The 16,119-nt window shown below is 40.4% G+C and overlaps 1 protein-coding gene across 1 annotated transcript; it reads right to left on the minus strand.

Annotated features, from left to right (window-relative positions):
• Positions 1-732: 732 nt before the first annotated feature.
• On the minus strand, positions 733-13,607 carry tonsl (tonsoku-like, DNA repair protein). The gene is made up of 27 exons (XM_087780174.1): positions 13,365-13,607; positions 13,190-13,285; positions 12,832-12,974; positions 12,575-12,758; positions 11,430-11,559; positions 11,184-11,355; positions 11,011-11,125; positions 10,787-10,932; positions 9,539-9,691; positions 9,340-9,465; positions 9,086-9,281; positions 8,963-9,018; positions 8,811-8,900; positions 8,656-8,728; positions 7,612-7,775; positions 4,942-5,065; positions 4,668-4,879; positions 4,151-4,595; positions 3,542-3,726; positions 2,725-2,816; positions 2,492-2,648; positions 2,043-2,429; positions 1,811-1,982; positions 1,576-1,751; positions 1,297-1,370; positions 1,097-1,230; positions 733-1,034 (listed from the first exon to the last, which is right to left on the minus strand). Exons 1-27 carry the CDS (start codon positions 13,387-13,389, stop codon positions 838-840), a joined length of 4,224 nt encoding a protein of 1,407 aa, XP_087636300.1. The 5' UTR covers positions 13,390-13,607; the 3' UTR covers positions 733-837.
• Positions 13,608-16,119: the final 2,512 nt, after the last annotated feature.

The raw sequence follows: 16,119 nt of genomic DNA on the forward strand, positions 1-16,119 counted from the left end.
TGTATTCCCTGGAACATCGCCTCTGTCTGCTCTTGGGTTCAGCATCGTTAAACATAACACCAGTATGATTACTTGAACTTTGTATTGAGAGTACAATAGCCTGAACTACGTATTTGAACACACCACACTCCACCTTATTGTAGCATCAATATGACACCCACGCTGGACAGAATCCAGAATCCAACATACAGATTAAATCAACCTTTATACAGGCTGTTAAACTTAATTTCCAGAGCGAATCAATCAATAAGTCCATATTGACCATATTAGGGGAAGAAAACTGAGATCACAGATAAACATCATCTTAAAAAATAAAAGCAGATTTTAAGAGATTAGACAACAACAATATGTCGACCAAAAGTAAATCTGAGTTCAATAAAATGCGCATTATTAACCAACAATTTATCAAACACGAAACAAAAATGCAACATCAAAACAATGTATGCATTTTTAATTTTGCGATTTGATTTCATTATCAAAGATTGATAAAACTAAAAAAAGTGTAAATATATTCAAAAACCCTTTCAAGATAAGAGAAACTCAAATGAAATAATGCCATGAATCATAGGTTTCATTTTGGAAAGTGAACCAGTTCTTATCTTTTGTCCAGTATAATGAAGGATAATAAATGTTTGTTTGATATATGAATGGTCGGGTGTAAAACAATCTGGACCACAGTATTGTTTTGTTTTTTATTTGTTGGGAATGATGTACACAACATTTGAACTTTTACTTTGTTTAATGAACTTATTCAACACACAAAGACTATACACTGAAACTTTGTTCATAAATAACATTTTATAACAGTCAACGTTTTATTCTTCTTTTATTCGGGCATCACACTCTTGACGTGCTCAGAGAGAGATGGCATTTTGACTTGCGGTCGAGGAATTGTGCGTCGGAATGATTCCAGCTCTGCTTCAAGAAGTCCCGGTCCATCTTGTTGAGCGCCTGAGAGCACAACCGAAGGTCCTGGACCAGTTCTGGTAACCCCTCCAGGTCTGAAGTGGGCCAGGGCCCGGACACTTGACACCCTGTGTGAGAGAAAAAAATAAAAATAATCTCCTTATTTCTTTCGAATAACCTTCATACCAACCTTGAAGGTTAAGAAAGGTCAGAGTCCGACCGGCCTCTCTCAAGGTCGTCAGGAGACTGTGAAGTCCTGCTGAGGTCACCGACTGGTTCCCCGACAGATCCAGGCTCTCCAGCGAAAGACAAAAGGGAAGACACCTGAACAAGTTCATGTTCCTTGTTAAATTATGGGATGTCCTCTCTCCAAGATGCTTTCACACCCACCTTGCAAACACGGCGATGCTACCATCCGTCAATCCGTTTGAAGCCAAACTGAGGTGCGTCAGTGAGCACTCGTCCTGTAAGACATGTGTTCAGATCAGCATCAACCATTATCAGTTACACTTTATAGCTGCAGAATTATTATAAAAATGCTTTCTTATGGCTGCTATCAACTAGCGGTATCGTGACGCACACCGGATTATGATGTGCACCATCAATGAAGGGGGTAATACTACTTTAGCCATAAACGGATTCAAGAAAGACTGGGTCTGATTTTCCTACTTCCATCAGAGCTTTGGCGAGATGTTCTAGTGCCGGCGAGTCAGCCGAGCCTCTGTTGATGGCACACAGGTCCAGGTGAGTAAGGCTGTGCAGGGGAAGAGTCTTGAGCAACAACTCGAAGCCTGTGGAGCCCAGTGCATTGTGGGAGAGACACACCGACTTCAAATGGCCCGAGTCTGGAGGGAAACAAACATTATCAACTGCCCTTCCTGCTCCTCTTGTCACGTGACCGGACCTGTGAGAGCGTTGGCCAGCAGGAGGCGGTGCTGCTGTAGGAAGCGGGGCGTCAGGCCGCAGGCCTGCAGGGACAGTTTGGTGAGGACAGGACAGCTCGTCAGGAGACAGGACAACGGCTGAGACACAGCGTCACCCAGCGGGTTCAGACTCAAGTCCAGCTCATTCAGACTCTGAAGAAAAAAGAACAAGTTCGGTAAAGATTAATTTTCCAGAGTTCATTAGCTGCCTACCGGAAACCAGGTCTGACTGAGTCCCTTCAAGGCGTTGATGGCCTTCTCCAGCCCCTGTGCTGTGACCTGGTTGGCGGAAATGTCCAGCAGTTGCAGTCGAGGCATGGTGATGGCGGTGGCCACCAGGTCCGGGAGAAGACCGTCGTTCAGGCGGTTGCCCGAGAGGCGCAGCTCCGTGAGCGTGGCCTGAAGCTTGAGGGCGCGCAGGAGGGCGTTGAGCGCCGGAGACCCCAAGCTAAGGTTGCACACCAGGACAGAAGAACTCCCGTCCTGAACCTCGCACAGCCGGGTCACTCTGGCGTTCTCGGCCACGGCCAGACTGCTGCAGGCCTTCTTGTAGCGCTCGGGGAGAGGAGGGAGATCCCAGGACGATACCTCGGCCAGAACCTGCGACACAACCGCCCAAATAAACAGGGCGTCCGAAGATCAATCATGGGCGAGGAGCTCACCTCCTCGTTGGTGTGCAGAACAGCAAGCAGCAGGTCATGCGAGGACAACTGGGCTCCCTCCTTCTGCAGCGACAGACGAGGGAGGAGGCCACACTTGTTGTAATAGCGCTGAGCCGCCTGCTCACACAGCCACGACACCGTGCACGTGTTGGCCTCGCTGCAGCACAGAGAGGAATTCATTGAACATCCCGTCAACAGTTTTCATCTTTTAGTTTTTTTTCGGGGCAAAGCACCTTTGTGGAACCGGTATCAGGAAGATGTCTTCTTGAACTCTGACCCTCAAGCGGATTGGTGGAGGCAGTGATGCTGACATTGAAGTCGGAGCCTGAAACCACGAGAGACACTTAAGATTAGACCAATACGGGTGAGTATTGGCAATAATCATACGATATAGGGGCAACAATCCGATATAATTGAATACTGTAGCAACAAGGATATATTTGTAGTATTGTCCGAGTACTTATTTACAGACCTCATGACTCTTGACGAAGTCATAACTGCTTTCATTTGTTTTGAAACCAAAGTTTGCGAAAGTTTTGGACACAGTTGATCACCAGATCCTGCTGAGAAGCGGGACTGTCTGGGTCTGTGTTACAGTGGTTCTCGTTGTACCTTTCTTTTACGCAGTTTTAGCGTATCTGCCAATAAACAAGGTCTAAATCAACGGAAATGTTGTGTTGAGTCCCTCAAGGTTCTGTTTTGGGTCCTTTATTGTTGTCGACTGTATCCTCTCATCCTCAGTTATCGCCAGGATAAAGCAGGGTTTCTTTAGCTGCAGAGGCCGCAGTTTAATTGCAAAAGAAATCAACATGCTGTAAATATGTGCATGTTAATTGTAAAAAAAAAAAAAAATTAAAATATAAATCGATTTATTTAATTTTACATAACCATAATTAAATATAAATAATTCAATAATTTAGATAAAACTAAAATTTAATTTCCACGAAAACATTAAATAAATAAAAACAAATAAAGCATGATGAAACAATATAGTGATATTTAAGTGTATCAATATCTTCTCACACCCCTAAATATTTGACCAGTACTGACCTGCAGCCCCGTTTGTACCAACATGTCTTCATCATCTGTAACGACGGGACTCTGTGGCCTGTTGACCTCTCTTCGGCCCAATCGGACCATACCTGGCATCTGAGTCATCTTGACCTGCTGAGGCTTTTGGGACCTGTTTTGTTTCAAGGAGAGACTCCTGGGGGTTGAGGAGGGAACTGCAGCGCCTGAGAGAAATCACAAATAGGATGTCAAATTAACGAATCTCTCTTTAAAGAACTAACATATAAAACTCACAAAACTAAAACGATTTAAAAGTATATTTTATGGTTAATATTTCAAAACAAAAGCCCATATTATTTAAGATAAATGTGCAAATATTCACCAGTTAGTTAATTGCAGCTCAAGTGAACAAGTAAACTGTGAGATCCCAGCGATGACTGAGGACGAGAGGATACAGCAGCAGCTTTTAAAGCTGATTTTTGGATATGTTCGTTTCAAAACAAATGAAAGCAGTTAAGACTTAGTCAAGAAACACTTGGTCTGTAAATTCTGCTGTACAAGAGTACTCGACAATACTACGAATACATTGCGTTGTCGCGAGATTTTTGCCAACACACTATTCAAAAGGGAACTTCCTGGCCGACTCACTGCTGCTGGAAAGTGACGGCCTGATTGTAGCTCTGGCGGCTGAAACTGTTCTCTCCACTTGTGTCGCGATCTGCTCCACGCGGAGTCTCCTCTTCTTCTTCGGCATTTCTCCCACATCGTCCTCCAGCCAGTCGTCCGCCAGGAACTCCTCCTCAGGAACCAGTGCAGACTTGCTGCTACTGCTACTGCTGCTGGACACCTCTGGGGTTCTGGACACCGGAGTCAGACCCTGCATCAGAGTCTTGGCACTTCCCAAACCTCTGATGGCACTATGGTACTCGGGTCGAGCCAAGATGAAAGTCGATTGCGGTTCTCTGCTCTTGTCTCGACTGGGGATTTCTGCTGTGCTTGAGGGAACCTGCTGTTGACTCGGGGGTCTCGAGCGGACCACCGGGCGGAGAGGACTGACAGGAGAGTCGGAGTCACCGTCAGAGTTGCTGCTGCTCTGTTGGACGGAAATGACGACACACTCGCTTTCTTAGTTCTAGACATCATGTTTGGCGTAAAGAAATCTAACCCCGAACAGAAGCGCCGCCTCAGTTCTCCTGGCTCTGGGCTGGTGTGCAGCGACGTTACTCCTGTGGCTGGAGGACACGCTGTGCTGGGTCCACTCCTGGCTGAGGATACAGCTCCCTCCAGAGGACGCCAGCGGCTCAGAGTTCTCCGCATCAAACAGTTGGCTGTCCTGCAGCAAGTCGAAAGGCTTGGCAGACGCAGCGGCAGCCGGGCCTGTGGAGGGAAGAGATAAGTAAAGAAGAGGGAGAGGAAGAGCAATTTTAAGAAGATCTCACCGTCCCCGGCCAGAGCTTTATTCAGCAGCCTCTCCGTCGCTGAACACTCCAGCTTCGCTTCTCGGTCCAACTCTCTGCTATACGTCCTCTGCCAGTGATGCAGGGTGTCCATCGCAGTTTCCCCCTGAGGGATGACAAATCAGTCATAATCTGGAACATGTTTTTGGACAAAATGTTGTTCAAGTAGGGGAAGAACAAAGTACCAATCCATATATGTAATACTTTACCTGATCACCTTTGCATTAATCAAAAAAAAAAAAAATCCTAAAAGCTAGTAGAGCACTGAGAGGAGCTCATTTCACACCAAACAATCACATCAATAACTTCAGTGGCCAAAATCATTAAGCTTCCTAGGTTGTGAGTCTGATCCATTTGTGCATGAATACATTGTATACGAAAAAACACACATTTCATCTTACTGGAAAATTAATGTTTTTTTTTTTTAATGAAAGTGAATCCATTTCGATTTTTAAATGTTTTCATCATGAGAATTTCACTTTTAAAGTTAATGAATTTTTTAAGAGAACATGTGTTATAAAGAATGAGGTTAAAGCGTTAAAATAGGAGGGGAAGAAAAATAACTTCAAATTAAATGAAAAATAGGAAAATATAAACTATAATGAGTGAATTAATACAATGAGAAATAAATAGTAGTGTATCAAAGACATACTTCATATTTCTCAAACATTAAATTACATTTAAAATGTTTTCTGTGTATCATTGTAAAATAATCCTCTTGCAAGACTGGATAAAGAGAGGAAAAAGTCACATCCACTAAGAGGAGAAGTTCCATTAAGAGCACAATTGAATGATTATTTTAAGCCAAGAGCGAGTAAGGAGAGAAATAGATGGATGGATAGATAGATAAAACTTTATTGATCCCTTTGGAAATGGGCATGTTAGAGGCGAACACATGCTGTGCACTCAGTCAAACTAAGAACTCAGTAAATTATTCAATTTGTTTTGGTGGTGTGAGAAAAGCAGATATGCCAGAGGACAGTAACATCTTCTGCATCATGAAGCTATTAATATCCAGTAACAGCAGAGCAACAACATTCATTCTCCCAATGGGCAGATTGGACTCTATGAAGGGGTCAGAGGCAGGTCATGACCCTAAAGACTCACTACTACACCATGGAGGATCACCCGACAGACAACAGATTTAGAATCACATACAAACAAGTACTTGTTTATATTGCATTTAGTTGCCATTTAAGTGCCATACAAACTTCCCCTTAAGGGAATCAGAACAGCTCAAGGGATTGACTATCACCCACAATGCACTGCTTTGGTCCATCTAAAACACATTTATGTGGTGGCAGTAATGGACAACAATTGTCTGCTCTTGGTTTTCCCGACAAAGAAGTAGAAGAGGATCGTATTCTTAATTGTTGTGAATAAAATCAATTAAAAGGAGGAAGCATGGATCTGGTCTAATTCTGTAACCCTTATTATGTCTGTTGATGAGACGTGTTATGCCCGGAAATCGTCATTAATCTGAATAATCTCTTGATACGTTCTAGTTTTGTCAAACTGAATTTTATTATTATTGTATTGAAATTTAATTTAATTGAATAATGGTACACAAAAGATAATAATGTAACATATGTTTTTTTTTTTAAATACTCCATTTATCTTTTATTGTGGATTATGTGTGGTTTTATATGGTTAATATACTGTATATGGTTTTCTAAATTTCTTGTGGATGCTCCGTGATATTTCAGGCTGTGAGTGAGCGAGGTCCATTTTAATGATCTAATCCAACCCACCTCGCTTACCCCCCCCCCCCCCCCCCTCGTGCCCTTTGTGTGACGTCAAAGCAAGTGCTGAAGGCAAGTGTGCGAGGGCAACTCAAACTGGTGCTAAATGCCAGAAAGTGTCTCTTATGTCAACCATTACTGCTGCAATGTGAACAGTTCTGCAGTGTTATCTGCCATAGTTTAGGAGCCGTTTATCATTCTTCACAGCAGAGGAACAAACTCTTAAAAGAAGCTCAATAATTTTAGGATTTTATCACATATATAGTTTCCATCATAAGTTCCCTAGTCTAACTCAATAAAATGATATTTGTGACTCATTTTATTACTCAAGCACTCTACATCTCACACTCCAAATAGCTCTGGCTACGTCTCATTCCCTCTCAATGAACTCTTCACTGCAGTATAGAGCTTTTTGCCTTTTTGCATGTCCTGCATCCTTATATCGTGTTAATATGGACTATCAGTGCCATCAGGATATTGAATGGTTAAATGTAACATTTTAAACGTTTAACTTTGTTATTGTGAATTTCCGTGTGTTAATGTTTTTATTTATTTTTAAATGGAAAATTGTTTTCAATAATTAAATTCAATAATTTCTATATTGAAAGGTTGAATTAAGTTTTTCAAATTAATACAATATTCGATTTTTTTAAATTTTTTTTTTTTTTTTTAAACACGTTTTAAATTCCAATTCCAATGATTAAAAAAAAAGTATTTTGTAATTTCCCTTTTAAAAAATATATTAGCTTTTCAAATTCAATAAAGATGTTTGCATTATCCTACCAACTCTATGGTCGGGCATAGCCTAATGCAGAAAGAAGAAGTAATTCTTCTTCTTTCAGAAGATGTTAACAAGACGTTATTAAATTAAAACGTGGTTTCATGGCTTCAAACATCACCATCAACTCACCTTTGAGTTGTGGAGCTTAACAGAAGCCCCCCGCTTCAGCAGCAGTTGAGCCACGCTGAAGTTACCGCAGCCCAGGGCGTCATGCAGGGGAGTCACTCCTTCACAGAGCGGACCTCCAGGGTCATTGATGTTGGCGCCGTGATCCAGGAGCAGAGACACGATGTCTTGATGGGAGAACAATGAGAAATTAACTGATGTCAAGTTGGTGACTGATTTTGGCAAAAATTACAATTATATATATATATATATATATATATAAAGATTCAAAATGAAATATTATTCGTAAAAGAAATGACAAAAGAATAAGAAACTTGCTTAAATTTTCACATTTTAAACTCTTTTATTAAGTTTTATACTGTATATGTTCTTTCCAGTTAATTCATTTTCCTTTAGTTTTTAGTGAATACATTATTGAACACACAATACAATATCGGATGATCCACAACATTGCAGTTACAATGTTCTGACAATCAGGGAGAAAAACAGTTTTCCATATTAAAGGGCAACTAATGTGCAGATTCAAGTGTGTCTTCTATTGATCTCGGACCTCTAGTGTACTCATTGTATGTGTCTGTTTGTAAAAAACTCTATTTATTGAAATATTGACATTAGAAAATGTGCGTAAGCCCCGCCCACTGAAAACGCTTCATTTTCTGGAGTTAAAATCTTGTTTACATAACCACGGCCACTCTGCTGTGATTAGTCATCAAACATCGAGGTTTGTCACACAGCGTCATCAATCCCGGAAGCGTCAACTCCAAGGGACTTGTTCTATAAACAAAGCAGGCCATGATTACAGCTGGCTGGAGGAGGAGTGAAGCCCATTATTATGTCATAATATACTGATCTCGTAACCTCTCATTCGCCCAGATTTTAGACGGGGGAGAACTTTATAAAGTAATAACTTCAAAACATCCTCATGATGAGGGATTTACTGCATCTTGGAGAGGAAGACATTTAAAAAATGTGAGTGAGTGCCCCAACAGGCATGAAATTACTTATCATGTAAGTTTAGTTTTCAAAGTTTAAAGATCATATTGTTACCATGGTGACCGTGGTTACAGGCCTCATGCAGTGGAGTCCAGCCGCAGTAGTCTCTGGGGTTCACTGGGTGACCCTAAAACAAGCACAATTGAATGATCAAATCCTGCCTCTCTTTAGAGTCTAAATGAAGACAGTGAATATGTCTTGATGTCGACCTTCTCAATCAAATACTGGACTAGTTTCAGGTTCCCGTCGATACAAGCTCTGTGCAGAGAAGTCTCCCCTTTTTCGTTCCTCTTGTTCCACTGCAGCAGGAAAGAAGCGTAAAATAAAGTGACACGTTTGTTAATGGCTGAGGGAATCTTACCCGGCCCTGGTTCCTCCTCCCAGTGATCACTTTGTCGTAGCCTTCAAAGTCGTCATCTAAAATGTCACAGGAAGTGCACAGGTGAGCATGCTAGCTTGAGCGCGAGGCGATGAGATGTCGCACCAGAGTCGGAGAGAACGACGTCGCTGTCGACCAGAGGCTCGCTGTTCTCCATTTCTTCCTCCTCCTCTTCGCTGTCGCTGCAGTCTGGACTCCAGCCCTGCGAGGAGCAAAGTTCCCTCAGCCTCGCTTCGGTGTCGTCCGCCGCTTGAGAGCCGCTTCGTCTCTGGGCTGCCAAACACAACCTCAACACGCGTTTCTGCAACATTAAAATTGTTTTAAGGATTTTGAGGATTTTGTCTGTGACCAAATCTCACCTGAAGCCGAGGCTGAGCAGAACTCTGAGCTCGCTGCAGCGCTTCACTGTAGCTGCCGTCCACCTCTCCAGCAGAGCAGCTGCTCTCCTCCTGAGCGGCGGCGATGCTCAGCCACGTGCTGCATTCCTAAATCCAGTTTCAAAGCTCAACACACGCCTAATGATCAAATCAAAGCAGGCGAGCCGTCGTCAGTGATCACCTCAGAGGGGCTCCCCTGCCGCAGATCCAGCTCCCGTCTGTAGTGCTCCACTGCCTTGCCGTGCTGCCTCAGGTCAGTGTAGGTGGCAGCCAGTGACACGTGGATGACCGCCAGCTCCCTGGACGACTTCCCCAGTGCTTCAGCGCCACTTAGCTGGAATATGGTATGGTATAAACATATGTATACATTTTGAGATGCAATAGAACTTCCAGAACAGCAGCCATTACAACCTGCAGAGGTAAAGGAACAATAAACCCCATGATGGCTGAGGACGAGGGGATACAGCGGACTCCAGCAGCTTTTAAAGCTGATGTTTGGACATATTTGGGTTTCTAAACAAATGAAAGCAGTTATGACTTTGCAAGAGTCATGCACAACATTTTTTTTATGAAAATTCATGATTTAATATAGATTCACTGAATCAAAAAAAGAGATAGAAAAGAAAAAAACACTTTAAAAGCGCTATATAAATACAAATTACTTACTTACTTACTTTCACATGAAGTGAAAACAGTAAATACTAAAAAAAATATTGGTCTGGTCTGGTCTGCCAGTCGAAGACTTAAAAACACAGGAATGGAAAAGAGGTAGAAAGCATCAACAAACAGCTCTGATCTTCCTCAGGGGCCACATTATATACTGCGACAGTGGCGGGGTCAGTCAAAGCCAAAAGATTTATCTATTGTGTGACAAATAAGGGTTTATCTTGGGAAGCAAATCCTTATTCCTGCCAGAGATAAAAAAAAAAATAGCAATGCCAAAAAGTTTTTGTAAGTAAATCATCATAATATCATGCATGATATTATATATATATATATATATATTTTTTTTCTTCTTTTTTTTCACATCATATACATTTTACTAAATAATACTAAAATAAACTATAGCCAAAACACAATGATCTAGTCTTCTGTTTAAAAAAAAATGTTAACAAACAAGAAAAACATGAAGGAAGGAAGAAATATCAGAGAAAAACAAGAGAGTTTGTATTTAGTAATGAAACCAAAAAACTTTGTAACATGGAAATACTGCATGAATATACATTCTTCTGTGTTGTGGTCTGTATTATTTTGGGATCAATTGCACATTAGGGGGCGGATAAAGATTTAGTGTTGCTGCCTTGGTCATATTTGTATTCTGTACCGACACCACAAAACAAATCCTATGTTGCGTTTACAACACTGGCAATAAAAGTTTCAGATTCTGAAATAAGAAGAGCTTCTTACCACATAAGAATCAAACGCTCACCTGAGCTTGATAAGCATCAATGGCTTTCTTGTAACAGCAGACTTTACAGTAAAGATCTCCGAGCTGCTCCGCAACCTCCACCGACTGACGAGGACTCAGTTTCTGTCCATCTCCCAGTTCCTCCTCCAGCGTGCATCCCTTGTCGGCTGGGATCAGAAAATACAGAACAAGTTTAAAAGCGTGTTAAATTCAAGACATGCGCGTGTCACAACAAAACAACACACCATATCTGAACGCCTTCTTCACCGCCTGCCTGTCCTGCGGGTGCTGCGACCCCAGTCGGAGAGCTTTCTTCAGAGATCGTCTGGCTGCTACAAAGTCTCCCAGGGAAAGTTGGACCTGGAGGCGAAGATCAGAGATGAACACCAAGTTTGGCCAAAGGTTTTTAAACGCAGACCTTGCCGATGCAGTGAAAGCACTCGCTCTCGCTGAACTTCTCCTTCGTTTTCTTGGCGCACTCTTTGGCTTGTTCCAGGCAGCGCACAGAGTTGGAGTGCTGACCATTGCGGTAGTAGATGTTGCCCAGGTTGAAGTTAGCTCGGTACAGATCTTCCAGCAACTGGCTCTTCCTGGTTATTGACAATAAAGAATCCGGTTGAAATTCGACTTTAATTATCCTGAGTTTATGAGGAACTCTTCTTACTCTGCAATGAAGACACTGCGGCGGATGAACTCGCTGCAGCGTTTGGGTTGGCCGAGGTGATCACACACCAGACCCAGGTTGAGGAACAGACGAGCCTTCATCTCACTTATATCGTGATTGGGGACATTACCTTTAAAAAAAATTAAAAATAATAAAAATAAATATAAATACCAGAGAATCATAAGAAGAAATTACATTTATATTAATGATAATCAGCTAAAAAAAAAGTCTAAACTTTGTCATTTTATTTCAACCCTTCAATTCCACTCCACTGAAAAAAGAAATCAATTTATAACTACTAATGTACATCTACTTCATCTGTCGGTTTGTTAGTAAAAAAAAATAATAAAAAAAATAAACACAAGTCATTCATGAACACAGTCGAGGATTATTACCCTCTACAGTTCAGCTTTTCCCCTAAAATATTTATAAATAATATATAAATTTCATCTTTTAAAAAGGTTTTTTTTTTCCAACTGTAATCCAAAACTATTCCTTCTTTGAAAATTCAAAAAAGGTTTTAGACTTTATTGCAACTTCATTTTTAACATGGTTCATGCTTGTTTTAATACTTTTAGAGTACATAATTATTCTATGAATAAGCACTTTAGAAGTTTTGAAAAACAAAGCATACAATTTCTTACACATTTCCCATGCATACAAAGTGCAAGTAAGTACAATATTTTTAGAATTTTTTTTATTTTACAACTGTTTATATAAGAAGTATAAGATCAAAGAGAGACAACTCTTGTTTTTTATATTCAAACATTTTGATTAAGTTTAAAGGAAAATAGGCAATATCTAGAAATGTCCTAATAATACATTGAGACTATTCCAATCGACGATTATATTTTGAAAAAGAGAATTTTACATTTTAGTCCGTAAATTAAATTACTGAATTTTAGACATTTGTTTATGTATTTATTGAAGACAAAATGTATTTTATTTAACAATTGTGTTTCTTTCCACATTTCATAATCTAACTTGACAAATGTAGCTGGAAAGCTGTTGATCTATCAATAGAAACTAAATGAGTTCAAATCCAACTGGTTTATGTGGGAAATGAGACTAAGATAACACTTGAATGAATGTAGAGACAAATATCATCAGCAGTTGAGAATGACATGAGCAAGAAAAGTGCACACCTTCAAGGCGATCGTCCACAATGGCCAAACTTTTCTTAAACGCATCTTCGGCTTGTTCCAAACTCTTCTTTGACTGGTCGGACTCGTAACAAAATAGGTAGGTTCTGCCAATGGTTGCAAGAGCACGCTGCTCCTCTGCATGATCTTGGACAGACCTGGCCAGTTCCAGGTGACAGCTCTGATGCTGGAAATGCAAACAAAACATACAAATTTAGTTTTTAAAAGCAATAGAAAAAAATAAATAAACAAAAACTCACTTTCAAGGCTGCCTTAATATTTCCCAGCTCGGCGTAGCACTCTCCAATCTTTCGATTGGCCACCGCTCGTCCGATGATATCTTTGGTCACTTCGGACAAGGCCAGCTCCTGCTGATGCTCCTCGATGGCTGCTTCATAATCCCCTGATGGAAAGAGAACACAAATATAGAATTTAACAATAAAAATATGATGACATAGAAACTTAAATTCAATGTATTTAAAATATGTATGAAGGGGCCCATTGAGCTTGTTTTGCTTGAATTAAAGGAGAATACCTATAATCCAATTATACTGAGGAGTCAAAAAATATAAATAAAATGTAAATATTTGTCAGATCTGTGTCATAAAAATGACTCACCATTTCTAGACAGTAGTTCTCCCAGCTGGTTGCAGATATCAGCCTCCTCCCTGAGATTGTTGTTTTGTTGCGCTTTTAGTTTGGCTTTCTGCAGCTCTGTGGAGTGATGGAAGGTGAATTATGACCACGATCGCACTAAATATCAACATTAAAATGTACATTAAACAACACTTACGTTTGATCTCCCGTGACGAGCTCATCTTGTTGATAAAATATGTTACAACTATCTGTAAGGAGCGACAAGGTTCGCCTAGCAGCAGCTAACAGGTGCTAAATATGTACTACTTTCAGACAAATTGAGTAGATTTCATACCAAGACGATCTTTGCTATCCCGTGAATACTTACAAAGATAATCAGAGAAACGATCACTAAGTTAGATTTAACAGAATCACATATTTCTGTTGGAAGTTCTCTACTTAGGTTAACGCGCCAGGACTCCACCAGCCAATGAGATGTATGGATTAAAAATCCCCATTCTTTGACTCCCAGGAAAGACAGCATTTTTTTTTTTTTTTTACGATACGAGACTGTATTGGAGACTTGCTAATGCTGGTTCGATACATATATATAACTTTCGAGTGAATAGTTGAGAAGACACACAAGTGTGAAAAAACCCCGTAAATATTATATTTTTCTAAAGATATTCCAGACGCGCCTCGAAGTCAAGACAGAGGGCAAAGTGGTTGTCGATCGTGACGTTTTTCACCCGGAAACACGAGAGGAGTCGCCTATAAAATGGGTCGAAAATAAAAAGTAATAAATTAATCCGTTTCAATGATAAGTCTGTTATAGTTCGTTAATACGAGAGAAATTCTTCTTGTAATTAATAATAATAAAATGTTTTTTTTAAAGACCATTGAGTGAATTAGCGGCCTCTCCTGGTCAAGGACTGACAATAAACGTGTATACGTTGAATAAAATAAATCACATTCTTTTTTCCCTGAAACGTAATAATTCTTATTAATAGAATACTCAACTCATCTTCCAATAGCTGAAATATTTATAATTACTTAATAAAAATGTACTTTTTATGTTTAATAATGTGATAAGAGCCCTTTGAATTAACGTGGTTACTATGGCTACACTGCTGTTTGAATATTGTTCTTTCAACCTTGAATGCATTTGCTAGAAATTCTTAATGGAAGCCTTTTAATCTTGGCAGACATTATATATCAAAATAATGGTTTATGAACTTGATGTTTTACCTTGGTTATTAAAAACTTAGTGACACACAAGCAAATACTACTTTTTGTTAGGAGAAATGACACACAAAGTTAAATCATTAAAAGGTGAAACGTAAGCATGTATAAAGAGTATGTATCTTAAATAAATATATTATTATAAGAGAGTTTTAAGGAATTATTAAGAGCAACATGGGTTGAATTATCCTGCATAGGAATGAATGACGTCTGAGCCTCTCTTACCTCCAAACAAAGCAGATTTAAGAATAGATCGGAATTGAAACCTGCCATTTGAGATTGGCGTCCCAGGAGCTAACCCAAATTCGTGAGCTGATAATCCAACTGTCTGTTAAAAAAAACGGTGGGAATCGTGGTCTGCTGACAATGACGTCATGCATCAAATGTTTTCAAATAGGTTACACATCTGGACGAAACGTCTGACTGCAAAATAGTGGGAAGGAGGTTGGTGTGATAACAAATAATATATTTGTATTTTTCTCATAAGTATAAATATGGGTTCTGCTTTTCTGTTCCAATTAAAAAAGACTTCTTCGCGACCTTTATGAGACGGAGAAGAGCGGGTCAGGGGGAGAAGTCGTGGTAAAAATAGTTAGTGCTCTTATAGATGTCTCGGCAAAGTGACAACCAATTCGCAAAAGAAGTTGCCACAACTTGGTTGTCACCTTGCCAGGATACGTCTCTGAGACCTCTCCCCTGGTGAGGGCACCAGCAACTTTTAGTCCCGGAGCCATCGGGCTGATCTGTTTTGGCAGCCGGGCTACATCTCCGCTGGTGAGATACGACCCTTAGACACATTGCATCGTCCCCAGCTGATCCACATATTTTGTTTAAAGAGAAATACAAATAAAGGCAGCTTTTTCCCCCCACAATAAAAACGTCAAACCTATAGCTGACAAAGTTAAATCAGTTTAGACACACAAAAAAATGTCCTTCACTTTATCTCATCCCACAAACAAAGTCTCATTTAAGTTCCCAGCTGAGTATTGCAATTTATAATCTTGACCAGTTGAACACTTTAGTCTTAACCAGGGATCTAAGTAGTTGAAGATATCAACAGGAATTGGAAGGGATGTAATTTGCACTTTGAATTAGTCCATACATCCATCCTCCATACACCTGTTATTCAACACTGAGTCCTTGAGCCAGAATTCCCTCTTTCAAGAAGGGTCTTTGAGCTCATCTCAGCAAAGTGTCCTGGCTCTCCCTCTAGTTGGGCATGCCTGGAACACTTCCCAGAAGGTTGTCCCTATTAGGCATCCAAAAAGAATGTACTTGAGCCACCTCGCCTTTCTCAGAGTAACAGTTGTTCTACTCTTCTTTGAATGAAAATTAATGAGCCTCTCTGCCATTCTGTCTGGACACCTTCAGACCAAAACTATTTTTACTACCAGTTGATTATCTCCTTAAACCCTTTTCTGACAGTGAAGACCATTTAAATCAGCTGGGAATTCAATTTTAATAATCTTGCAGGTCACATACAAAATCCTTATCACAGCACGCTTTCACTAATTTGACTTTCCATGCGTCCGCTTGTGCATCATCTTTAAAAGCACCAATGTTTTTTAGTCAGTTGGCATGGAAACACTGCAGAGAGTCACTGTCCAGGCGGAGGGCAGTCCTCCATAGCTGAGGAGAAAAAGAGGATAAATTCTTCTGAATTGCCCAAAAACAATGCAAATCATAAAACTCCCCCAACCTGTGTGTTTCATTCATGACTCTCAAGAACT

The sequence above is a fragment of the Callionymus lyra genome, chromosome 18, assembly GCF_982586985.1.
Source record: "Callionymus lyra chromosome 18, fCalLyr1.hap1.1, whole genome shotgun sequence".
NCBI classification, from domain to species: domain Eukaryota; kingdom Metazoa; phylum Chordata; class Actinopteri; order Syngnathiformes; family Callionymidae; genus Callionymus; species Callionymus lyra.

Bases quoted from the DNA above. Each gene is read 5' to 3' on its own strand.
- tonsl (XM_087780174.1), bottom strand. From the start codon at position 13,389: ATGAGCTCGTCACGGGAGATCAAAC. The intron at 8,901-8,962 runs GTAAGATTCCCT...TTCCTGCTGCAG, and splicing joins GGAGGAGGAACCAGGGCCGG to TGGAACAAGAGGAACGAAAA. The intron at 1,035-1,096 runs GTTGGTATGAAG...TCTCTCACACAG, and splicing joins GACCTTTCTTAACCTTCAAG to GGTGTCAAGTGTCCGGGCCC.